General features: G+C 40.6%; 2 protein-coding genes across 2 annotated transcripts; both read left to right on the forward strand.

Moving 5' to 3' along the window:
- The first annotated feature begins 735 nt into the window (after positions 1-735).
- On the forward strand, positions 736-10518 carry ctsc (cathepsin C). Its single transcript, XM_069147905.1, has 8 exons — positions 736-1372; positions 1950-2095; positions 2776-2930; positions 4620-4775; positions 5250-5368; positions 7213-7344; positions 7750-7982; positions 8732-10518. The coding sequence occupies exons 1-8, from the start codon at positions 1213-1215 to the stop codon at positions 8996-8998; spliced, it is 1368 nt and encodes a 455-aa protein (XP_069004006.1). The 5' UTR covers positions 736-1212; the 3' UTR covers positions 8999-10518.
- A 754-nt stretch (positions 10519-11272) lies between these two features.
- Positions 11273-19529, forward strand: rab38a (RAB38a, member RAS oncogene family). Its single transcript, XM_069147306.1, has 3 exons — positions 11273-11610; positions 14921-15201; positions 18202-19529. Exons 1-3 carry the CDS (start codon positions 11409-11411, stop codon positions 18355-18357), a joined length of 639 nt encoding a protein of 212 aa, XP_069003407.1. The 5' UTR covers positions 11273-11408; the 3' UTR covers positions 18358-19529.
- The last annotated feature ends 7298 nt before the right edge of the window (positions 19530-26827 follow it).

Genomic DNA, 26827 nt, shown 5'->3' on the forward strand with positions numbered 1-26827 from the left:
GCTCCACTCGCTGCAAGCTCCTATAACGAGATGTCATTTAGTCTTTCTGGCTCATCACACAAGGCATCACAGGCCCTGTTGATGTTTTAACTGCGGTGCATAGCTGGAAGCACATGTGCAGTCATAAAACACAATGTTGTTGAACAGACTTGCTCCACTTGTTGAAACTATAAAATTTAACCAATCTGCTTTTTTCATGACAGACAGTTTGGCTAAATCCAAAATGACTTGATTAAGAGGCTTGCATGGTCAAGGCATAGATCCTGACCTGTACAGGTCAGATAAAAGATCATTTAGTCAGGCAGACAAGATGAATATGTTCAAGTAAACAACCCATCTGCCCCTGCCCTCTCACTGCTTGAGGATGTAAAGGGGGGATGGCAGGGTAAGAAGGGGGGAGGCATATCTACTCAAACCGCCTATTGAGTGTGATAATATATATGTAAATAGGCAGAACATACCTGCCATATTTGTGTTTCATTACTTATTAATTATTTATGTTGTCACTGTTTTCCAAATGTAATTTTTTTTTATGCAACTTAAATATCATCGTCACATCAAAGACCATTTGCTACTGTAAATTGTCACAAAACGCTTTTTTATTTTTTATTTGTATTATTTTTTTTTTATTAATCTAGTTTAAAAAAGCAACAGAATCTTTCTACGTCTAATGCGCATGCGCTCAGCTGCTGGGTCATGTGACGAGGAAATCGAAACCAAAAAACAGAAGGAGGAACAAAGGAGCGCTTCGAGCGAGACTGTTCCCGGACTGTGGTTCCTTGTTCGTTAAAACTAGACAGGTTAGAATCGTCCCAAGTCTCGACAGGATACACATAACAACGCTTACAGCCAGTGTGCTTGTCGTTGAATCGATAAGGTGTTAGCTGATGTTTTGTAAATCCTCTTAAATTAGTGCTATTTAAAAAAAAAAAAATACTCTTTCGTCTACTCGCGCATGTGCGGCGCGCTGTCGCGCTGCAGTGAACTATCTTGACTTGACATGTGGGCCTTGTGGGGTCATGTGTGCAAAAAGTTTGAGTTTGCATAAATAGCTGTCAGAGGACGGGGCCGCTGGGAAGTGAGCGGAGCAGGTTGGTGGACAAACAGGGGACAAACTTTGAGTATTTTTATCAGACGAAGTGTGAAGAGTTTTTCGGACGTTTGTGCGGTCGAGGGTTGTTTTTTTTTTGCTCGCTGCGTGTGTGTGTGAAGATGAGGTCGTGCAGCGTGCTCCTGTGCGTGTTACTGCTCTGGGTCGAAGGGTCTCGGGGGGACACGCCGGCCAACTGCACCTACGAGGAGCTGCTGGGGACATGGGTGTTTCAGGTGTCCAAAGGGGGACACGACAGGACCGTCAACTGCTCCGCCGAAGGTAAAGAGCCCGCCGCAAAACACGCAGTGAAGCCTGATCGCACGGAAATTATAGTTTTAGAAATGTCTTTTGGAGGAAAGCATGTGACATGCTGAGGCCTGTTTCCACTTCCTGCTTTGTCTTGTCTCGTTTTAGTAGTGTGTTGATGTAAATTAGCTTTAGGCTAACATGGGCAGACTACAGCAAATGCACAATTGCCAAATATATCCATATAACTCTGTAATACACTGAACATGTTGGGATCTAATTACTTGTTTCTTCTGTTTACAAGTACACAAACAAATATTCAACACTCTTGGCTCCTTAACATGGGCTCTTTGTAGACATTTCCTTTTCGTGTCCTCTAACTTTCTTCTAAACATGTGTGAAGTCTGTATATATATATACACACATATTTGTGCCTACAAAGAACTGGACTTTCCCAAGCTGTCAACACTCAGACATTACACTAATATTAAATTAACATTATTTCAGATTGTAATGATATTATTCTGAATATTTTTGCTGCTCTGGGTTAATGTTTGGTGGTTGAGACCTTCCCTGCCTTACACTGTGTGTTGGTAACGTTCCTCCTCAGCTACAGGTGAGAGAACGGTGACTGTGACTCTGGAGAAACTGTCCGTGGCCACAGACGAGCTGGGCAACATGGGCTTCTTCACCCTCATCTACAATCAGGGCTTCGAGGTGGTCATCAATGGGTACAAATGGTTCGCTTTCTTCAAGGTAAGCGATGAAAAGACACAATGCATGTAGCTGAGTGCTATTTTCAGTATTTTGCTGTGGTAAAGCTTCAAAAAACATCTGCATCAAGTTTTCACTTAAAATGCGTACTGATGTCGTCAAAGTTGTCCTTCTATTCAATGAGAATTTTGTTTGTTGCAATTGGCATTGAGAGGAAGTTTCACTGTGGGTTAACGGTTATCTGGTTTCTATTATTTAAATCTAGTTTCTATTATTTAAGCAGCCCTTGACAATAAAAGTTTGGTTTCACCTAAAACTCAGTTTTAATCTAATCAGACAGTTTCTGTGAACTATGCACCTTTTAAAAATAGCAGATTCTGGGTCAACTTTGCAGTCATGTGTTATTTCTTATCAGTCTTGTGACACTGAGTCGTGGGAGGTATCTTAGCCGCCTTGTCTTCCAGCCCATGTTGTGATTTAGCCACGTCTGTTTCAACTTCCCCATCGTCTGGGTCTTGATTTAACTTGATGTGAGAAGTGAGGAATAATTTCAGAGAAGTTATGACTCAATGATTATCGAAAGAATTTACAGACAATAGATTACCTTTTACGAAATGTAATAATATGAGGTTCATTCAGTTGTTTTCTTTAATAACCTGAGTCTTCATATTTGCATAAAATTAAACTGATTTGCTTATAAATTTGTTTCCCCACACTTCCAGTACAGTGAGAATGGCCCTAAGTTGACCAGTTACTGTGACCAGACCATGCCGGGGTGGGTCCACGATGTCCTGGGACGCAACTGGGCCTGTTTTGTTGGGAAGAGGGTAAACGCAGTCCCACCCAAAACAGAATACCAGCCAGTCTTCAGCCGCAGGTATGTATATTATTACAGCGAGGTACTATACAACCCCCAAAATGCGAAGTAAACGAACACAAACTCAGAATGAAAACACCCACTGGCACATGAGGAAAGCTGCTGTGCTGGCATTTTTGCTTCAATCTCCACTTTTCCTCCCCTATTGTTCCCCTGATCTGAAGTGAACTGAGTGAGTCTTCCTCACCCTCAGTGAGAGCTGGAAACGAGCCTGCATCTGACAAATCTGTTATTCAAGCACAATCATTGCTGAGCAGGCGATAACAAAAATGGATTCAGTTTCTCGCAGAATAAAGCTGCTTCCTGATCTCTTCAGCTGCAGTTGGATTTTCAACTTGGTCATCATGTCAAGTTTATTTGTAATTCAAACCATGACGATAATATTAAACAAAATATTGTCTCTCATAGGATTGGAGAGATTTAATCTAAGTGATTGTGTTGTCCAGATGTCCGCGATATCCACCAAAGATGGTTATCTCATAAGCTAATACAATATTTTTTTCAGATTATAGAATGATATTACTCAAATACAATTACATCCTACGAACAGAAGTGAAGAATCCAAGTTATTATAACAGCATGTAAGGCTGTCTTTAATGTTTACGGTATGTTTGGGTTATTAATAGACTTCAGAAATACCTTACAAACATTTAGTGCACTTTTTTTGCTCATTTATTAATATGGATAAAAAAGAGACCTTTTCCACACATTGCAAGCAATAGTAGGATGCATGGTAAGTGTTGTTTGGGCAGTGTGCCGTTAAAACTGTGAAAGTCACTAACTCAGAAATAGTTGAAACCTTTCCACACTTTGACACCTAAAACTGTTTCATGCTGTCTTTTCCTCACATACAGGAACGTCACAGTGGCAAGCTGAAAAGTTTAGACTTGGTTATTAGCCACAGATTGATACTAATTCTTCCAGTATGAAATGAAAAACTTTATACAAACGGCAGTTGCTGTCTTTTTCTTGGACTTTCACTACCTGCCATAATCTTTTCTGCGTGTCTGCAGGTCTGCCTCGTCATCGTCCCTGATGAAAACAATTTTGCTGTTTTACCAGCTTTAGGAAAAAAAATTCATGTTACAGTAAAATCAGCGTAAAGTAACAAACCATACCTGCTGACTGCTTAATTTATACACCAAAACATTTTGAATTATCTGTTTGTGGCACACAATGTTTCACTGAATATTGTTGAACAGGAGGTAGGCAATTAATAAGAACATATGAGATTTGCATTTGGACATCCCAAACGGCACTCAACAGAAGTTGGTGAAAGAACTTCACAGAAAGTGGAAACCTGTTTCTGTATAATGCAGTGAAGCACAACAAAAACGTCAAAACTTCATCAATAATAAAAAAAAAAGTACAAGCTTCACAAAGGTAGTTTTCTTTCCTTTTTGGCATTTGCAACTTTATCTAACAAGTGATAATATTGAGACAAACAAAAAACGAGGAGAAAGATAAACAACGGTGTGTCTTCGAGGTGTTATATACAGCTTAACCATTCGGCTACTGAACCAACGAAAGTGGATTTGTTACTATTGTATAATTTTATCGAATTGTAAAATGTGTGTATTTTGTAAAATTGGTTGCATACTGTGACGGTGTCTCTGTTTGTGAGGCAGACGAACCCCTTTAAAAAAAAAAAAAAAAAATCCTCCTCACGTGACATTATTCCCCCCGCAGGCTGCTCCAGAGGCCGTACAAACACAACCTGGACTTCCTTGATGCGATCAACTCTGTTCAGAGATCCTGGAAGGCCGCGTCCTATCCGGAGCACGAGATGTACACTCTACAGGAGCTGCACTACAGAGCAGGAGGGTTTGCCTCCCGCATCCCCGTGTGAGTGTTTACTTGCCTTTCCCATGTTATACTACGGAGCCTGTCAAGTGGCAGGAAGTAAAAAAAAAAGAAAAAAAGAATGTGAATGGTGCTGATTTTTAATGCTTTGTTCTATTTATTTGGTGAGAAGTTAAAACTGCTCATATACATTACTCGTACTTCATCACCACTTAAATAAGCAGGATGGTTGCACGTCTTCCCTATGAGGATTTCTTATTAGTTTTCATTATCAAATAATATAACGCAGCCCCTCATTTGGCATTAAATAAAATTCGTCGGGTGGAAAATATACACACACTTTACCGACAATACAAAAACTGCTTAAAACATTCAAATATTAGATTCTTACTGAAGGTGGACTTTCATCCTGCACATTTCATTTCCACAGTTATTAGATGGTCTTTAAAACTGCTTCACAATGCAAATGTCTGACAGAGAATGTCCTTCAAATGTGATTCTCTCTTTTTACTGTAGGCGTGTTCGCCCTGCGTCTGTCACAGCTGATGTGGCCAAGATGGCGGCAGCTCTGCCTGAACACTGGGACTGGAGAAACGTTAATACTGTTAACTTTGTCAGTCCTGTGAGAAATCAAGGTGACTTTTAGTTGCTTTCCCATAGAAGCCTCACTGCGGTGACGTATAAAGTAATTTAATTAACTTTAAAGGCACTGAACGATAACTGTATTTTACCTGTGATGCCTGTAATATTAGAAATGTAATGCCTTGATGCAAATATACTTGAGGAGACTTGCAGGAGGAGAGGCCTGGCTTTACATTTGACCAGCTGTCCCTGAGACATGCTGTGAACTGGCGCTCGTCAGCTGCTTTGCTTCACTCTGTGCAGGTCTGCGTCTGCTTTCCGCTCTCCTGTGTTTCTGCACTGCCTAGTGTGTGAGTGGGGAGATTATGTGTGCTGAGTACTTTGAGTGTCTGCGAGGGCCTCAGTGAGGTTGAGGTTTAAGGGTCTGGAGAGGGCTGAAGTGGTTCAGTAGGAGCCCTCTAAGCCACTGTGCGGGGCTTTCCATCTTATTTTGCTTCAGTGTTGCGAGTAAGGTGGATTTTTTTTTTTTTTTAAGGTTCCACATTGGTTCACAAAACTTGGTAGGATGGAGCATCAATTGGTCTGGCTGGTCTTACATTGGCTGCGATGCAAGGAGTACCCGCACACTGAATCAGAGCTACTATTACTTTTATTACTTTAATGTTTCGACAAATTAGCAGACATCTGATTACTTATGTGAAATGTGTATTTATTATTACATTACTTGTTATTGAACATTTTCACAAAGTGCTTTATTATGTGTGTGCGCACGCACACACACACACGTGCCTTTTCATATAAATGTTTGTATTTACCTTTTAACAAGACAGTGTAGATGCTTGTGAATGTATATACTGTGTATACAAAAAGTGTATGCCTCATTTTCCACTATTTGCCTGAGGAATACCTGAAGTATATAAACGTGACTGGAGCTCTGATTCAGTGGGCAGGTTCTTGCAATGCGGTTAATTTAGTTTTGTGTAACCAGCACCTGTCCCACTGCGTTGCGGTGGATGTGCACATGACTACTATGTGTAATGGGCTCATGTTGGAACTTAGCTGTTTCTTAATGTTGCTTTAAACCAAGTTTTGACTTACTACAGAAGATGTAGGTGCGACTGTCATTTCAGCAGATTAAAGCGCCATGAACTCCTGTGAGAGACCTTCAGCTGTGTGTCTTGAGGGTCAAACATGACAAATGTTTCTCATCACATCGAATCATCTCAGAAACTGCATTAGCAAAAGTTTCCCGCTCTCGTAGATCTTTGATCTAAATGAAGATGGGGATTATATCTTATCATTCTGAAGAAACATGAAGTCTTGGATCCGAATGAAAACTGTTCTCCCCGGTGTCACCTTGACTTGAATCATTGCTACAATTAAACCACCCTGCTACTCCCCGCAGCCTCTGTTCCCCGGCCTAATTTGTTTCTGCAGAGCATCTTATTAAGAACCCGGTGTCTCACACTGCGTATGGTAACCAGTTTCTTTTAATCAGTGTATCTGTCTCTATGCCTCGCTCCATTATTATGGCATAGCTATGGCAGATAAGTATACTGGGGCAGGAACATTACAAAAACATTTAGTGCTGAGTGGTTTTAATACATTCTGGTTTAAATGTCCTCTTAAAGTGCACAGTTACCAACTTTTTGTCGTATCGGGTTTCATCAGGGTGTGTACTAGTAGCGACAGTATTTTTGGACACTTTCTGCACGAACTTTAGGACAGAAAATTAGAGGTACCGCTTAATATAATGCTACGTAGTACAACACCACCACGAATTACAGCCTCAGAAATTGGCATAAATGATTTGAACTGAACCTTACAAACTTTGCAAATTTCTGATTTATCGAGGCATTTCTTTTCTTGGTGTCAATCTCCTCATGGACTCTTTCAGCAACGTGTGGGAGCTGCTACTCCTTTGCCTGCATGGGAATGCTGGAAGCTCGTGTTCGAATCCTCACCAACAACAGCGACACTCCCATCCTCAGCCCTCAGCAAGTGGTCTCCTGTTCTGAATACTCTCAAGGTAAACCAACTCTCCCTCGACAATCCACGTTGTTTCTTGACCTGAGCATTTCACTTTGTATGAAGATAGTTGCGGCAGGAGTTAGGAAATCTATGTGATGTATCGATATGGCGAGACGTAATGAAAATGGACAAAGGTGTCGCTGCTGTATGTAGAAAACTCGGGGCTGCCTTTCCACTCTTAATTTGAACAAGTAGCGCTGAAGAGTTTTTTGGAAAGTGTATCCTTACTGCTTTTACAAAGTCAAGCATTTGATAACTGATTTGTGCATTTTCAATAATTGTGTTGAAGTGTCCTTCAAAAGATCAATTTTTTTTTTTTTTTTTACATCTAGGACCACATAATAGATTTTACCCTGGAAAAAAGAAAAAAATTAACAAACCACATTTTTCTCTCCTCCGTAAGGTTGTGATGGTGGGTTCCCATACCTGATTGGGAAGTACATTCAGGATTTCGGCCTCGTGGACGAGTCATGCTTTCCATATATTGCAAAGAACTCCCCGTGTGGCGTTCCTCAAAACTGCGGCCGCATTTACACAGCAGAATACAGCTATGTTGGTGGGTTTTATGGCGGCTGCAGTGAGATGGCCATGATGTTGGAGCTGGTCAAGAATGGACCAATGGCAGTGGCCCTGGAGGTACAACAGCTATCCACTGTTTAACTGCTATTGCTATTGATACATTTTGTATTCACCTGAATAACTGTCAAACCCTCTGCACAAACTGAAAAGATGTTTTTTTTTTTTTTTTTTTTAAGCATCTATTTAAGCACAAGATATTTGGGTAATGAACTTTGACAAGCTAGCAGAATGTTTTTGAAATCCATGCGAAAGATATAATTTAAGTATTAATACTTTCTATTCACTCATGTTAGACCAGGGGTCTCCAACCAGTAGATCTACCCGACAGATCAAGGATCTCAGAGGAAAAAAAGGTTGGAGACCCTTGTGTTAGACTGTACAGTTTTACCTTTTAGCTTTAAGTCAGGTTTCTGGTGGCGTTAAAGGTTCGTGTATTATTTCAGAAGTGCGGTCATTGATCTGATGTTACAGGATGTGACGTTGCGTCAGGGACGGTGGCTCACTGCAGCGGTAAAACACTGAGGGGAAAACCTGCAATATATCATGAAGCTACTTCTCTCGCAGTAGTTGTAAATCACCATATATTCACCATATATTGCATTATATAAACATCAGTCTTAAGGTATAAATTGTCCCGTTAACCCCAAACCACAGCTAAAGTAGCAAAAGGCTTACGGTCAAAGCAACAACCCCAACAATGAAGGAATTCTAATTGATGCATTTATTTGTCAATTTAACATTTTCCAACTCGGTCGAGCTTTTTGCTTTAGAAAGTGAAAAAGTAAATGATCCGTCTCTGTCCACAGGTCTATCCTGACTTCATGCACTACAAGGAGGGCATCTACCACCACACGGCCCTCGCAGACCCCTTCAATCCCTTCGAGCTGACCAACCATGCTGTGCTGTTAGTGGGTTATGGGCGCTGCCACGTGACCGGACAGAAGTACTGGATTGTCAAGAACAGCTGGGGCGCTAACTGGGGCGAGAGCGGCTACTTCCGAATTCGCCGCGGAAGTGACGAGTGTGCCATCGAAAGCATCGCAGTGGCAGCCAAACCGATCCCCAAACTGTAGAAGCCAGAAACTGAAGACGGGAGGAAGGATAGGGTTCAAAATGATTGTTGAGTCTCTATCGTGCGACTTGGATATACTCCCTCTGTAGCTTTTCAACGTGCGCTCAGGAGGTCGAAAATTTTTAAGCTAAAACCTGCAACTTTTCACTCTTCTTCCTCCCTCATCTAACAAGCGGAGTTAGAATGATAACGTGCCTGAACATTGCACGTTGACATAAAGAGTTATGGATTTCAGCTTTAATGCCAAAATTTCTAACGACGATAAAACATATTTTAAAAGGGAAATCAAACCAAAACTTGAATGATAATCAAAGTTTCTTCAATCAATGTGGAAATTTTAACATTTTATGAGCCTCGAACCAGATATTTAATTATTTTTAATCATTTGTCGACTGGGAAGTGCTCAAGTTTTAACAGTAGTGAATCCAAATAATTTTGTTGGGCAGTGACTAATCGTGTAAAAACCTTTAACATACAACCACTAGTTGGAGTCTTTCCTTTTTCTTTTTTTTTAGGGAGTATAGGGCAGTGTTTTAACAGGCCGCTTATAAATAGTCTCTAGTCTGAAAGTAATAGTTTGTTGTCTGTCTCCGGCTGTGTACACACTGCCATTTTCAAAAGCAGTGGCCATAAACAACCAAGATCGTAAAGATACGATGGATTGAGGCTCCGCTTGAAGGAGTAAAAAGTCATAACAGAGGCCCTCAGTGTTACGACTTTGAGAAGTGCTGCTGTCCCGTGAGAAATATATTTATTTGAAAATATTACAACTTTTGTATGGGTATAAATACACCCTGAAAGGGAGGTTAACTTTCAGAATTGAAAGGCATTTTACAGTGTATTGCTTCATTTTATCTCCTTCCATGGAGTTTCTGTTTCAGATATTTGGGTTTCCTGAAACTACAAGAAGTTTCAACCACCAGAGATTAAACCTTAAACGCTTTATTTCCACGTAATGTGTGTTCATAGCTCCTAAAATGTATTTTAATTATATGGAAACAGTAATACTGCTTTCGTGAAGATGCCATGTTTTTCTTGATAGCGTATAAAAAGTTGAATTTTCTGTGTCAGTCGATCATGCAGCAACATTTTTTATCTTCTTTTTTTGTATTGTTTGTTGATTTCAGCAATCACTGATTAGCTTCCTATGGACAAGTAACTTACAGCTGTGACTGCCAACACAAACCACGAATCCAAGATTAAATTGTGCATACTGTGACAGGAAGTAAATTCCAGCTGGGACATTTAATAGGATCTGAGGAGTCCGTCTTTGTGTTTGCTCGTCAGGTGCAGGACATTTTGAGTCTTTCTCTGTCTCAGGGAAGCACAGTGGAGAGTTGGCATATTTTCTGTCCATGCATCAAATTGAAGCCGCGACTGCCATGTTCCTCTGTAGGAAAAACTTGTTAAAGTTCCCTTCAGAGAAATGTAAAAGGGATTTCTGGATGAATTAATAAAGGAATGCAACTGATTGTAGTGCCTTTTATTCTTCCTGCCTGGAATAAAAGCTTTTTGAATCAATGTTTTGTTTTGTTTCGTGTGTAAGAAGATGGAACACTATTTTAAATCTCATTTTCATCTTTATGTTTGGTCGGGCTTCTCAGAAGTTTTCTCTTTGGCACAGTTCAAACGAAACTGCATGAAATGAGATTTCTACAAACCACACGAGGTAAAATATGTTGATGTATGAACAGATGAATGATGCTCTTTGTGTGGACAAATTCTGTGGTTTTTCTCATTGCTGCCACTCTGACTTAAGAGGAACTAAAGTCTTTTTACTCAAGCACATTGCTTCTGTACAGCTTGTGTGTGTGTGTGTGTGGGGGGGGGGGGGGGGGTACTTGAGTATTTCCATTTAATGGTACTGTGTACATCTAGTCTTCATTTCAGAGGGAAATACTTTTTACTTTCAAATATAAAGCATGCTTCTATCGATTGAACTACCAACACTGTAGTTCAAACAGCTCCACCTAATGTTACTTATGTTAATGCATCAGTAAGCAATATCTGAATACATAACATAATGACAGGGACTGTTCTGCTGCAGATTGAACACTGTCGATACTTATAGGTGAGGCTACATTTTTCTGACAATATTTATCACTGGTAGTAATGGAAACACTTTTTCCACCACTGTTGACATGCCTAATATCAAACATGTGTTTGTCCCCTGCAGCTCAGAGGATTTAAATCCACCCCGGCACTCCCTGGCAGCTGCCCTGCGTGAGTCACAAGGTCCACACGTCTCTGCTCAGCTTCCCTCCGTGGACCAGGGCGTACCGTGCCTCCCCTTCTCATTCCCAACTCTCTTCACTTCACTCCGCGCTGTCCTGCGCTTCTCCCCTTTCTTCGACAGGCCCTCTCCATGACGGTGGATTCATGCGCAGCTCTCGCCCTCCTCCTCGGTCGCCATGCAGAACAACCACCACAAGGAGCATCTCTATAAGATTCTTGTCATAGGGGACCTCGGGGTCGGAAAGACCAGCGTCATCAAGCGGTATGTCCATCACAACTTCAGCCCCAACTACCGAGCTACCATCGGGGTGGACTTCGCTCTCAAAGTCCTCAACTGGGACCAGGAGACGGTGCGCCTGCAGCTGTGGGACATCGCAGGTACGGTCCAACTTTTACGCACAGCTCACATGAACTAGCAGGTTTACAGGAGGACAAACATACAAATTACTTATCTTCTTTTGACAGGTTTGTGAAGTGATTATCTTAATAGATATGTAAGAAGCAGACAAGGTTAGTTTATTAGTTACAATTCTATGCTTTCAGAAAAGCTGACAACGGAAAATACAGAGACCGAGACGAACTAAATGTTTGCACTTACCCAAGTGAAATTGTTTTTTAAGTGAAACTACCTCAAGGCTACATTTGAAAATTAATTAATGTCAGTTGCCAAATATGTTCATGGAGGTAGTCATGTTTATAATTACTTTTTTTTTCTTCTTTTATCAAACATCAAACAGTTTGAATGAACCTGCTTCACAATGAAAATGGCTGTTATACAAGTCATTCCCCCCTCTTAAGTGCCTGCTTTTTTTTTTATATTAGAGACAAATATTTCCAAATAATGAATCAAACGTTTATCAGAGATTGCTGCTAAAATTTAAATTATAGACTAGTTCCCCTCTGGAAAGGCAACATCTCAAATCAGAGTGTGAGGCCTCAAATATGGTCTATTTCAGATAAACAGTTTGAGGCTAGAGATGAAAAGACACTAGACCAGACGTGACCATTTTATTTAGCAGTTATTTAACCCTTTTCATAAAAGGATGAAATAAGAGTTATCCAGGCTTAATGTTTACCAGCTGACCAGTTGGAATGACTTCAAATCACTTGGCTATGCATGTCTGAAGTCACATGTTGAAAAGCTGAGGTTCATACCATTTATACTTCCTGTAAAAGGGGCCTTGAGGTCATCAAGAATGGTGCATCATGATACCACATGATATAACAGCACAAATGATCCATGCCTTCCACTTTCTATGTGTTTCAGGTCTTTAGTATAAGCATAAGCTGGTAATTTGGTGTGTGTATATATATATGTATATATATATATATATATATATATATATATATATATATATATATATATATATCATCAATAATGCCGTCTCACTTCTCTGCATTAATGTTCTGTGTATTCAGTGGCATTCTTCACCCATATGACACTCTCTTACCCGCTTTGTATTTGTATTTTGTATTATATATTACTATCCGACTTTAATTTAAGACATACATAGATATTTGGATGTTACTCTCTCAGATCTTAGAAGTTAAAGGCTCTGCTTAATTATTTTTTTTTAAAAAGCCATGATAATGAGGAACCATAATATATTTTCTTACAATTTAACGCTTTGATCGCCCTTGACAACCACAGGAACGAGAAATAATACAGGCTTTTGAGTGGGATGCTATTGGGTAAGATGACAAACCTAAAGGCTACAGCAGTCTCATGTCACATGAGTGTCGGCTGAGGTTTAGAAGAATCCTCTGACCTGCTGTTCTCTCCCCTCCTGTGTGCTCCCTCCTGTAAGCGCAAGCAGTCATGTGTCTAAAACTCATGTGAGGGAGATTTAAGGCCCAAGCTCTCGTATACAGAAAGCTTTTATTATGAACTAAAGATGAGCGTCTCCTTCAGAGAAAACTGCTGTAGGTCGTGTACTGTAATCTATGGGCTCCCTACGCTCACCGAAAACTGATAAGCCCTCAGGTGGGGAGGACTAAATTATTATCCTTTTTTCTGTGTAATTTAGGATGAGTGCCGCCATTACAATATTCAATTCAATTCAATTCAATTTGATTTACATAGTGCCAAATCACAACACAGGTTATTTCATGGCACTAAACACATTAAAGTCCTTACAGCAGAACTTTACAAATTATTATATGGATTTTCCATTTACTTTGGATTTAATTTATATCAATTGAACACCTATTTGATATTGATATTTTTGCATCTGACATTTAAGTCACATTCAAAAAATATCTTTCTTGTTTTGTATTTTACACAACCGCAGGTCTGTTTGGGGGGATTTAATGATGGACTAAAGTTTTCTCATGCAACAGATGTAGCACTTGCTGTTTCTGTGCATATCCCAAGATAAACAACTCTAACCGTTCTATTTCGGTCTGCTATTTTTCAGTTGCCTGGGCTGACCAGGGTGACAGGACAGGCTTCACAGTCCTGTAGCATGTACATATAAGTGAGACAGGTTGGAAACTTTATAGCAGAGGTTTTTTTATATGTTCTACCTTCTGAATTTACAGAGATTATGTTGAGCTGTTGAGGTCTTAACATCTTAAGATAAATGTAAAGGCTCTGAATACATTTAACGGTCATATTTTGAGTAATGGGGTACTACTTTATTGCACAATTCACAACCATTTTAGTTGCCTTAAGTCTTTTATATTGCTGGTTTTGTCTGTGTGTGTGTCTGTGCACCTATTAAACCTGAACAACAATGGAATGAAAATGTTTTTCCAGTTTTAACTTTTCAGTCAAATCGGATCAAACCACACACAGATTTCTAATGAAGCACTTTTGTGGAATTTGTCACCTTTTTCTGAGCTTTAAATAAAAACAAATTTGTATTTATTCTTGAGACTTTCAGAGAAATCCTTTACTTTTTGTAGTAAGGCATAAACAGCAGAAAATACAGTTTGAGAAAGCTGGGGGCATAATTTTCTGCTTGACTATAATGTCAGATAAAAGTATCAAGACCTGTTCCAACAACCATCTGCCCCTCTGATATGTCCTTGAGCAAAACGTTCATCCTCCCAGCTGTTGTGCAGCTGACCCTGTGCTCTGATCCACCTGTTCAGGTGAGGAAACACGCCTGTGGGACTCAACAAAGAGAAAAATTAATAAATATAAACTTTTTTTTATTTCACTTGCATCTTATCTTGGCCACCATGCTGAGAAGTAAAACAGACCAGTTTAGCTTTCAAAATGTCTTGCTCATAACTCATTGTATTGTGTAACTCTGCAGCTGAAGCTGACTGTGCTCCAGTAGAAGTTATGGATGGGAAAATCTGTGTGGACACAACATTCCAACAGAGCTTATCAAATTAATTTTACCCTCAGGAATTTGTATAGACAATCTCACATGCAAGCACACACACACACACACGCACGCACGCACACACGCACACACACACACACACACACACACACACACACACACACACGAGACACACGAGACACATCTCTTCTCCTCCCCCTCTGCCTTTATCCGTGTCTGAATCTTATCTGAGTAGTAAACGGTGTGTGTGTGTGTGTGTGTGTGTGTGTGTGTGTGTGTGTGTGTGTGTGTGTGTGTGTGTGTGTGTGTGTGTGTGTGTGTGTGTGTGTGTGTGTGTGTGTGTGTGTGTGTGTGTGTGTGCATGTGTGTCTTTGTCTGTGCGTGTCTTCCAGGTCAGGAGAGGTTTGGAAACATGACTCGTGTGTATTACCGCGAAGCCATGGGTGCCTTCATCGTGTTCGATGTCACACGACCCGCCTCCTTTGAGGCCGTCACGAAATGGAAGGAGGACTTGGATTCCAAACTGACACTTGCCAATGGGAAACATGTAGCCACTGTGCTTTTGGCCAATAAATGTGACCAGGGTCGGGACGTACTGACCAATAATGGAATAAAGATGGAGCAGTTCTGCCAGGAGAATGGCTTTGTGGGATGGTTTGAGACGTCTGCTAAGGTGAGAAAGATGGAACACACACACACACACACACGCACACACACACACACACACACACACACACACACACACACACACACACACACACACACTCACTCACTCACTCACTCACTCACTCTCAGCAGTAATATACCAGCCTTCAACAGGAGCTCTGAGGTCCGAGTCCGTGTGTCAGCAGGTGTGTCCTTTCTGTTCAAGTGTCCTTGAGAGGTGACTGATTCCTCGACACTGTCATACCCAGCACCTGATTATCCTGTAGAGATGCCACCGCAGAGCCTCTTTCAGGATGTGAAGAGATCTTTTAAATGTGCTGCATTTAACAGAGTCTCATTCTATTCACTATTTGCATATGAATAAAACCTCAATCACAGAGCTCTGCTGCTTTTTCACAGAGGCTCCCAGCAGAGGTTCCCTCTGTTATTCCAGGTCAGCTGCACTTGCATCAGGTGTTCGGTCATCCAGACAGGATGTCCAGGAATGTTGACGGAATATATCACTTCCACTGTTTTCCACTGACCGGAATTAATCATGAAGGAGTAGATTTGGGGGAAATATTGTCTTTGAAATTTGGTTTCATGCTCAGAGTTGGATGTCATTTAAAAATTCATGATTTGATCCAAAATGTAACTTTGATCTAAAAGTTTTTTTTTCAGATTTTCAACGTATGTTACTATTTATTTATGTGTAGCCTACATTACAGTCTGTTTAAAGCCCATATAACAGACAACACAATGTTTATAATGGCATAGCAACAATATACATATATAAACAGACAAAAAATAGAGAAAATATTACAATATCAATTAAAATATCAAACTGTAGTATACAAACTACAGTAAAAGTACAGTATTCTTCAAGAACTAACTTGTGCACACAGTGATGAAAGAACGAGGTGAGTGGCTTCTGACTGTAAGATGAGTAACACAGACACTCATCAGAAGCCCTGAGTGTGGCTGCAAGAAATCTCACAGCTCGATGGTAAGCAAAGAAAATAGAAATTTGAGCACACACACACACACACACACACACACACACACACACACACACACACACACAACACAACACAACACAACACAACACAACACAACACAACACAACACATCCATATAGCCTACAGTATGAAACATACAATAAAACCTGACCGAAACTGAAACACTCAATTACTTCACTGTTTATTCATGCTTTTTGTTTTGTGTCTTTACACCATTGCCTTGAGGTGCCACAAACAAATAGAAAGCACTCAGACTGTTCCCTCGCCAAGGCAGCACAGTCCTCTGCACATTTGAGCTGAGAAAGGCATTTATGCTTGTTCAATAAGTACAATGAGAGGTGTTCAAAAGTTTCCAAGAGTTTGTCCCAAACAACAAACAAAGAAACAGACCAACAAACATGTTGATGAGGTAATTGGAAATAATGGTGACCAACCTTAATTGCTGCAGTGAAATAACAATGAAATAAATTGAGTATTCAAGCTGCTGAAACCAAGGCAGTAAACCGTTCTAAAGGACCAACAGGCTGAAAAGTAGTCATGTGACAGACTATTGCACCGCAGACCTGGTGTACACCCATGAAGCGCTTTCCTTTGTTTTCATAAAAAACAGTTTTTCAGCTGCAGCGTGTTTCCATTTCGAATCATATGTCTAACTCTAAAATGCAAAATGCCATGAATGTTAAATAATGTGCGTCTAAATGCCTCAAATGCGTTGTGTACAAGAACGTATGCAATTTGCCATTGAGCTGAAGGAGTTTGTCTCCATTATATTCTGAGCTCTTTGCCTCGATAACCTGCCAGAAGAATTATTCGAAACTTTTATCCTGTGCAGCTCTGGATAAGCTCTGCATGCACAGGAGTGCAGGGAAGGAAGTGAAGCTGGCAGAGAGTAGGGTATGTGTGTGTTGTTGTGTTTTGATTTGGATTTGGAAGAATGTTTTGTTCTAGCAGTAATACCCCCAAAGACAGATCGTAGCACGCAGGCTTGTGTTGTGCTGCACACTGATCTTATGAATATTCAGTCCATCCACTGCTGCTGCAGTAAACTTCATGTGTTAGAAAAGTGTGTGTGTGTGTGTGTGTGTGTGTGTGTGTGTGTGTGTGTGTGTGTGTGTGTGTGTGTGTGTGTGTGTGTGTGTGTGTGTGTGTGTGTGTGTGTGTGTGTGTGTGTGTGTGTGTGTGTGTGTGCTTCTTTTTCATCAATGATTGCTGGTCGTGCTCTCTTCACATAAACTTTACTTGAACACCCTTGGCTTTTTTTTATTGAGTTCACTCAGCTCCTGAGACTTTTGTAAGGATGTATGAGTGTTTTATTTTGATGGTTAGAGAATATAAGAAGAAGAATTATCATTTAGCTCTTTCATATTACATTCATGTCACATTGTGTGTGATGCAGATGTCATGAACTTTGTTTCCTCCCAAAACAAAACAGCAGACACACTCACTATTCACGCAGTCATTATTCAACCCGCTGAGAATAATTTCTGATGAATTTGTTTGTAAGAGGCACTGACAAATCACCAAATCGAAAAGGTATAATTTGGTCTTGAATCCATTGCAGGTATTTCTCACCCGTGTAAATGGACCATTACTATTGTGCAAATCAACAGTTCAGATATTTCCCACATTTTAGTGATCAGTCATCACATTATTATTTTTCTTGGTTTGTTTTGGCTGTTTTTTCCTCTGTCGTGTGCACGTGTGTAAAGGATGTTGAGGTCGTCATGTCTTTTGTCACTGTCTTAGACCGCTGGCAGCCACTGTGAATACATGTGTGCAGAAGTCCCTTTTCACTGTGTTCATATCGTGGCTGCTGACTGGTGCTTCATTTATCTGTTCAGTTTAGTTATGGTCCATTTGATACACTCACCTGCTCTCGCAGGATTTTCCGCCTGCACACTTTTTTTTTTTTTTTTTTGCCATCTTGTTCAGTACCTCATAACAATGTTTTCATTCATCATTTATCTACCTTTCCATCTCTCTCTCTCTTTTTCCCCTTCTTTCCTCAGGAAAACATCAACATCGATGAAGCAGCCAACTGCCTGGTGAAACACATCATTGCCAATGAGAATGACATGCTCCAGTCAGAAGTCCCAGACACCATCACCCCTCAGTTAGAGAATGACAAAGGCGGGACATGCTCCTCCTGCTTCAAATCCCAGTAACAGTAACACCCGACAGGTGGACGTCCTTTTATATCTCATTGAGCACAGAGTCGAGTTTGTGTGTGAGCAAGAGGCAGAAGAAGAACTACTGTGGCTTGTTTGTGAGGAAGAGGGTATGGGTGCCAAATCGTTTCCTGTCTGGTAGCTCAGGTGGGTGGGGGGTGGGGATGACAGGGAGGCAGCTGGCTCAAGAAATGGATGGATTGAAGCAGAGACAGAAAGAGAGGGAGAAAGATTGATGTGTGCAGCTGCAGCGCGCTTGTCAAAGGCAAGGTCACCCTCTGGGCGACTTCAAGCTTTGACACTACCACTTCGGTTACCATGGAGACACCGTTAATGAAGACATGTACAGAGGTTGCAGCAAATCACAGTATTTCTGTGCTAAAAGTCTACAGAGGTAATCACTACATACACACCACGGTCGCTGTCTCTCTTTCTCCCTCTTTGCAGTTGTCTCCCATCCTTTCTTTTTCCCTCTGGCTTGTTTTTTCCTCTTTGACGCACCCCTTTTAGTTTTTCACATCATTCTGGGGCTAATGAGAAGGCAAACAGCTAATTTAGATTTTGTTTTTCTCCAACTATCCAAAGCAATCTCAGTTCGATAAGACCACAACCACATTAAATGGTTTATTTAGATCTCATTTTATTATATACCCCCATTTCTATGGCACTGTTTTGTGAGGTGTCCGTCTTTATGTACATCCACTGGCTCCAACAATGTCATTTTAGCAGATTATATGGATGTAAATAAAGTGCCTTTTCTAACACAGCCCATTGTATTTAATGCCTCTCATAGATATATTCACTATATATCTTATTTATAAGTGCCCTTAAAAAGTGCACTTTTTTTTTTCTTTCTTTTCGTCACTGAAATAGAGTGCAACTTATTTCCATGGCAACCCATTCAAGACTTTATGATAAACGTATGTGAATTAAAGAACGCTGTGTTGAAGCAAGGATAATATAATGTATTTGTTTTAATCCAGTGGGTTTTTTTTTAATGAAATTTCTGTACCACTGTGAAATATTTGTAATATTTGTAATTACGGGATAAATGCAAATATGTATGTAACTATGTACATATTATATGCAGAAAACTAAGACAGATTATAGAACCAAAGATGTATCCACTTTTCAAAAATGTTCATATGAATAAAGCATCGCTTTACTGACTAGCTGGCTTTCATTTGTTTGGTTGCCCCCTTTAAGGCAGTTACAGGTGGGTGTCCTGACAGCTGGCTAGCTGCCTGTATGTTTCCAGGCTTTATTTGGCCTGCCTCTGCTCCATCCACAACTACCACCCTGTTATGTTACAGAAATGCACAACCTCTTTTAATGCACCTCTGATACACCCACCAAACGAGAGGAAAGTCCGCTGCACAACATACCACAGCATTTTGAGGAAACATGTCGCTCAACCAGGCGGCAACCAACAGTGACATCACTCGTTGGTTTGATCTTGCTCGCGGTTTGGAGCAGGAAGTGACCATATTTGGATGAACTGAGGGAGGAGCCAGCGGTGGATCTGATTCAATCTGATTAAAAACCTGACGATGCTACGTCCCGCCCACTGATAGCCGTAACCTGCCTGCATCACAGGCCTGTCAACCAAACAGACACTCCCCCAAAAACACATCTTTTTTAAGTTTATTTTCTAATTAATGACGGATTATTTTCAAATGGACCTTCAGAAGACTAATAAGAAGGAGCGACTTTAGCTAACAACACCGAGATAACTGGTGGAGACATTGTATTGACTTTGTATTTGATGAGAGAAGTTGAATGGGAGTCTAGTGGCACTCGGTGGTATTGCACCTTGAGGCTCTTCTGCATCGCCCTCATTTTTCAGACCCAGAAGCTACGTCCACTTTTATATGCAGTCTATACGTTGAACCCTGAAATTGTTACAAAACTGTGCATGACACATTTTTGCCCAGGATGGTGGCTGAATGTCCCGCCATTAGGGAGGAGCTAAATGCCCTAGTTCAGCTTGCATACACTCATCATTGGTTGTTACTTTATTTGAGGGTTAGTGCTTGGATCAGGGCAACGGGCCAATTAAATTAGTTCTGCGTCATCCGAGGAGAAAAAACATCTCGGTTAAGAAACCTGATTTGTGCTCAAAGTTACTTACTCGCGTACAAAGCTCTTCATGGGCTCAGACAGAGTTACATCTCTAACTCTGGTTAACTATGAGCCTTCCAGAACACTGAGATCATCGGCTGCTGGTTTATTGGAGGTTCCCAACAACAGCCGAAAGAAAATTGGGGATTCAGCTTCTGTCAGCTACGCTCCAAAGCTGTGGAACAAACTACCTGTTAGATATCAGGGAAGCTAGCTCAGTTAATACTTTCAAAAGAAAGCTCAAAACATATTTTTAACTAGCTACTCTTGAAGCTCTCTTACACCTGCAATGCACTTGAACTACCACACCTTGAAATGCATATTGCTCAATTTTCTATTTTCTACTTGTATTCCTTTTAATGCGTTTTATCCTTTTCTTATGCTTTTGTCTGTTTCTTGTGCATTTTATCAGTTTTATATCATTTATTTTCTATATTTTTAATTGTTCCTTTATATCTGTTTTTATGTGAAACACTGTATGTCATTATTTTGCTGTGAAGCACTTTGAGCTGCATTTCTTGTATGAAAGGTACTATACAAATAAAGTTTATTATTATTATCATTATTATTATTATTATTATTATTATTATTATTCATTATTACTACAGTAGATTAACAGTATATATGATTTTTATTATTTTTCAAAGGCGGTTGCTAAATTCAGAAACCATAACATCATTTTAAGATTTATTGTCAGGATAACAAAACCAAATTGATCCCATTCAAACATATTGGAAATGAACTTTAAAATGTTGTTCATGCTGTATCTCTTTATGGGCGAGAACAAACATTCCTCTCAGGAGTGTTTTTCTCACCATGTGTGTTACCAGTCATTCCCTCTAATATGCTGGAAATCCGATTTCACTGAGTAAAAGGTTCAAATTCCACTTTAATTCTTCTTTAATTCTATTTGTTGAGTCTTTTTTCTTCCAGTGACCGGCCTCTGACCTACCATGTGACTGCAGCCAGGCAGTACGCACGGAAGTCTGCTCCGTCTTTACCTTCATACCTACCTGCTGTTATAGTCTTCAATCGTATCTAAAAATACACTCCTTTAAAAGGCAGTGAAGATCACCACATAGCCACTGTGTGAAGAATTTATTGACCAAAACTGTCAAGTAAAAAAAGAGGACAACAAAAGTAAACCGGGGTCTGACATTGAACAGCTGCACCATTATCCATGAATTAACCTGTCAACAGTTTATAATCTGCTTCAGACAGACACTCGCCATCTAATCATTTCCCTCTTAAGATAACATGTTGTGCCTCGTTTAACACCATGATTTATTTTCATCCCCGAGAGACAAAGATGCAATCTATTGTCTGGCAGAGTCGGAGGTTAGTGTGCACGCTGGAGGAAGCCTGTGTCACTCTCTAATTTGTAATGATTGGATCTGATTTTCAGCATTGATTCAACAATTTCAAAAGGAAAACACAGGGCAGAGGTGGTGGGGAGAGACGAGAGGCACGGACAAGTGTTATATGGCTATTTTCCTCCACCGAAGCAGACCCCCTTCTCTGTACACCCACACACACACTGTCATCTAACTCTCACACATACACACACACGCAGGCACACACACACACATGCAGGCACACACACACACACACACACACACACACACACACACACACACACACACACACACACACACACACACACACACACACACACACACACACACACACACAGTCAAATGGACACAAGCATACACACACCGATGATCAGATGATTTCACAGCTTTATCTCTTGCTCTTGGCTGGTCTCTAAGGCAACAAGCTGCTGGGAGAGTGATGCTTTTGTTTCTCTTTACTTACAGGCCCTGTTCTTGTAGTTCTCCTTGATTTCCTTTCTCATATGACAGAGAGAGAGGAGCGAGAGAGAGAGAGAGAGAGAGAGAGAGAGAGAGAGAGAGAGAGAGAGAGAGAGAGAGAGAGAGAGAGAGACATACCATAACAAGGGAGTGCAATCACAAGACTTCTCAGTCACAGAGGATAAAGAGGAAATAAGCTGCACGTGATTTCAGGATGACTTAAAGTCTCTTTTTTCCCCCTTGTTTCTCCCTCTCACACACACACTCACTGACTCAAAGACACACACTCCGTTTACACACCACTATATACTCACAGTTTTCACCTGCCAGTGCAGTCACAATTATTGTGTTGTAATTTTTGTTTAATGTTTGCAGTACTCTTCAGCTGGAGTTTGGGAAGATTTATTCTCACAAACTTTGCTTGCAAAACACTTTCAGATAATCCTCTGGAGGTCCCTGAAAATGTACAGGCATCCACTGTAATTCAGCAGCTTGCTCTCAAGTGAAAAATCACCCTTTAGAGATAAAAAAAAAAAATATATATATATATATATATATATATATATATATTCATCTTGTAGCTGTGATACATAAGTATGAATAATAAAATATTATGACTTCTGTAATAAAACAGCCACAGTGAAAATACAGGCACTGACCTCAGATGTAGTGCTACTATATGGTCGATAAACACTGGGAGAGGTGCGGGACGTGGAGGCTGACTCTGGCTGTGAATTAAACACACAGTAAAAGAGAATCAATAGCAGGTCCCAGGAGAAACTCTGGATGAATGAAAATAGCGGCTGCACCTCCAACTTTGATCGATAAGAGTGTGTGTGCATGTGTGTGTGACCTCGCAGCAGCAGAAGTTTCCGTGAGTTTTAAATGGAGTGCTATGTGGAATATCAAAGGCTTACTCTGAATGACTCATCATTCACAACCAGCTCGGCCAGAGAGCGAATCCAGTTCAATACCAGACACATACACACACACACACACACACACACACACACACACACACACACACACACACACACACACACACACACACACACACACACACACACACACACACACACACACACACTATTGATTACACTTGAGGATTTGTTTACACTTGCAGAAGTTACAATCTGACACGTTCGTGTATTGTTTCTACATTTTTCTTCTGCCTATACTCATTTTGGTGTTTTTAGATTTAATAGCAATTACAAGCTTGTTCTATCAAGGAGTGTTTTGTTTGTTTGGAATAAGGCCACTCATATGTCAGGGAAAATTTGTTGATGTTCCCTTAGAAAATTATAATTTGTGTACCAATTAGGGCCCAGATGTGATTCCTGTAAAGTGGTGAAATTAGACTGAAACCACAAAATGAGTTAAGCGGTTGAGGAGGAAGCTTGCGTCAGCATACCGGATGAAATGGTGATTACCGAGAGGAATTCCACTTCTATGTCTGGAGCAATGTATGTAGTTTACTTGTTGGGTAATCCCATTATTGCTCCGCCTTAGTATCCTGATACAAATTGTTACACCACCCAGTCACATGTCAGCATATTGCATGAAATTTTGGACTCTGGATTAGTGTTCCACTGCCTTCACTGAGGACCAGAAAAAAAAGGCCAGTTAGAGGACTATGCACACAATCTCAACTCGAGTTACTAGAGGAAATTATCATTCCTATTTTGTATTTTATTTGCCCTCTAATTGCCTTCACTGATGTAATTTACTGCCAGCTGGGCAAAAAAACAAAACAGCCTTCATGTTTGTTGGGTTCCCTGTTTTACTTTGAAATCACTCATCTCTTATGAATGTTTTGTTTGACTTCCTGCGCTTGTTTTTTGTTCCTGACAGTTCTTGTGCTCACCTGCGTTTCATGAGCCCATCTGCACTCTCCACTCTGACTTTTTGTTTGTGGCTGAACCTGCAGTTGTAAGTAAAGCTCACTTTAGCTTTGACTACCTGCCTCAGTGTTGAGCGTTTGGGTCGTCCTCCTTTTTAAACTGTTGAAACCGTAACATTAGTAAGTTTTAGATCACAGAATTGCTAATTAAGAAAGACAAGCAGTCATATTTGTACTTAATTTGAATTTTTGTCACACTAAAGAAATGCTGAAGTCATTGAAATAAAACACATTTTTGAACTTTTGAGAAAAAACACAGCTCTCAGATCCTCCGACTATTCCAAGACTACAAGAACTGCCTTTTTGTGTTTTAATATGAAACTCTATGAAAGGGAAAGGAGACACATACTGTCATCTGTTATGACAGCAAAAGATAAAAAGAAATTGCCCTGAGCAGTTTAGTGGCTTATTGATGTGTAGTTTCCTTTCAGGCAACGTTAATTTGACTTTATTTTTCTTGAAACTTGTCCAACATTTTTGTGTGCTTTTAGGAAAAAATTGACACTTTTAATTTACATGAAGCACACAGCAGGTGGTTAAATTCTTTGAGGCTCACGCAGATAGAGAGCAACATCACTATCTCATATACATCAGCACCTTTTGATTCTGTGGCTTAAAACAAAAATATTAATTTTGCTGACCTCTTCACAGACAGTTAGGCAACTGGATCACTGCCTGGTTTGGAAAGCTGACAACGTTACCCAAAGTTTAAATTCTGTTTCTTATCCATCCCGCCACACAGATCATCAGAGGGACATACAGAGCCTTTTTATTTAAACAGACTGTCTGTCTGTGAAGGAGGTGACACGGTAGCTCAGAGATTAGCACTGTCAACTTTGTCCTCCTGTTCCCACTTAGGTTTCCCTTTAGTGCTCCACTTTCCTCCAAAACTCCACCGATATCAAAGTCAGGTACAATCGGTACTCCATACTGCCCACAGGTTTGTGTTCAAGTCTTTATGTCCTTTGAAGATTACTGACATTTTCAGGGTGTTTGTTTGCCTTCCTCCCAGTGTTTGCTGGGATAGGATAGGCTTCTCCTTCTGCAAAACACAAAGGGGCATTGGAGAAAAGAAAACATTCAAGGCCACTTGTCTCTCATAGGAAGTGCATTAGAGGAGTGATGACATGTGTATGATGTGTCTTGTAGCCTACTGCAGGATGTATTATCGTGCATAAATCCCATAAAAGCAATTTAAGAGGCATCAATGATGTGCAAAAATACGTACATTATGTCTTCCCTGAGGGATACCCCCTACCTGTTACACAGCTTCTGTGCCACAGTATTTACTACTCAGACCACTGTCAGAGTATCGGTTATGACGTGGACTTCTCTGAATCCCTCGTCCTCTCAGTTCAGCACCTTGGACAGTGATCGTGACACACTCTGGTGCAAATGTTAAAATGTGGCAGTGTGTTTGCGGTACAACATTTATTACACTGTCAGTTTTTCATGCAGTGATTTTATCTGCTCGGTGCATGATGCTACAGTATCATCTGGAGAAACAATAGCGTTATTTTTGTCACATTGTCGTACAATTACACCCAATATGAGCAGTTAATCCTCCGTCTATTCAGCCAGAAAAAAAGAGGGAGGAAGCGGCAGTATAATTTATGTCAGTATATATTAATGAGTTCCTCTTTATATGAAGTGTCTCGCTGCTCATGAACTTGATTGCTGCTGCAGTGTGTGGTGTGTGTCCCCGGGCTGGATATTTTGGCCAAGGCCACCGCATGTGTCATTGTGTGTTTGTGGGAGTGTGTAGCTGCAAAGTGTTTGCTGGCACTCTTTGCCTTGGCAGAGAAAAGGCTACATGGAAAATTGGTCAGCAGTGCCCTTCCCCTCGGTGCCAAGTGTGTCTCCTCTGGCGGATGTGTACAGAACAGCATGTGGACAGAACCTCCACATTGATGTGACCTTGTGCTGAGTGTGATCTATCCTCCCAATTATCGAAAGGCCGACAAATTCTGCTTTGTGCTCTGTGTGTGTCTGTCCACAGATTTTACTCGGATGAAAAACAATGTATAAATTTGTACTCTGGGGTCACTGTGAATGTGTGTGGATTAAGTTCAACAGCTGCGATCCTCTCTGTGGTGCCTTACAGCGCTATTTAGCAGTGCATGTGTAGCATTGCACACACACTGCATACCAACGAGCACACCCTCCTGTCATTGCACTCTCTGATTGCACACACACACAACCTAACCACACAAACACAGAGATTCACAAGAAACCACGTGAACAAGTTCAACTGAAGATAGAAAAAGTTTTGCTCCTTTAAATTCAAAGTCTGTGTCTACAAATTTTGCATGACAAAAATGCATTACACCATCACGAAAAATGGCACTTAAACTTTTAAGACTGGGTTTACTTGTGTGCTAAATTCCTACAGCAGGTAAATGATTTCCTGGATAAGGGTGACAGACAGAGTGCAAGGAAGCACAGATGTTGATGTGTTAAGGATGGACTGATTGGATGGACGGAGAGTGGGAGGACGGGGGAGGAGGGAGGTGGGTGGATGATAGGAGGTAAGTTGCCAGGCAGCGTGGGAGTTTGAGGGCATGTTCAAGAGTTGTTTCTATGTGTGTGTGTGTGTGTGTGTGTGTCTGTGTGTGTGTGTGTGTGTGTGTGT

The sequence above is a fragment of the Embiotoca jacksoni genome, unplaced genomic scaffold (genome assembly GCF_022577435.1).
Source record: "Embiotoca jacksoni isolate LCO1_2020_lvr unplaced genomic scaffold, fEmbJac1.0.p SCAF_14, whole genome shotgun sequence".
NCBI classification, from domain to species: domain Eukaryota; kingdom Metazoa; phylum Chordata; class Actinopteri; family Embiotocidae; genus Embiotoca; species Embiotoca jacksoni.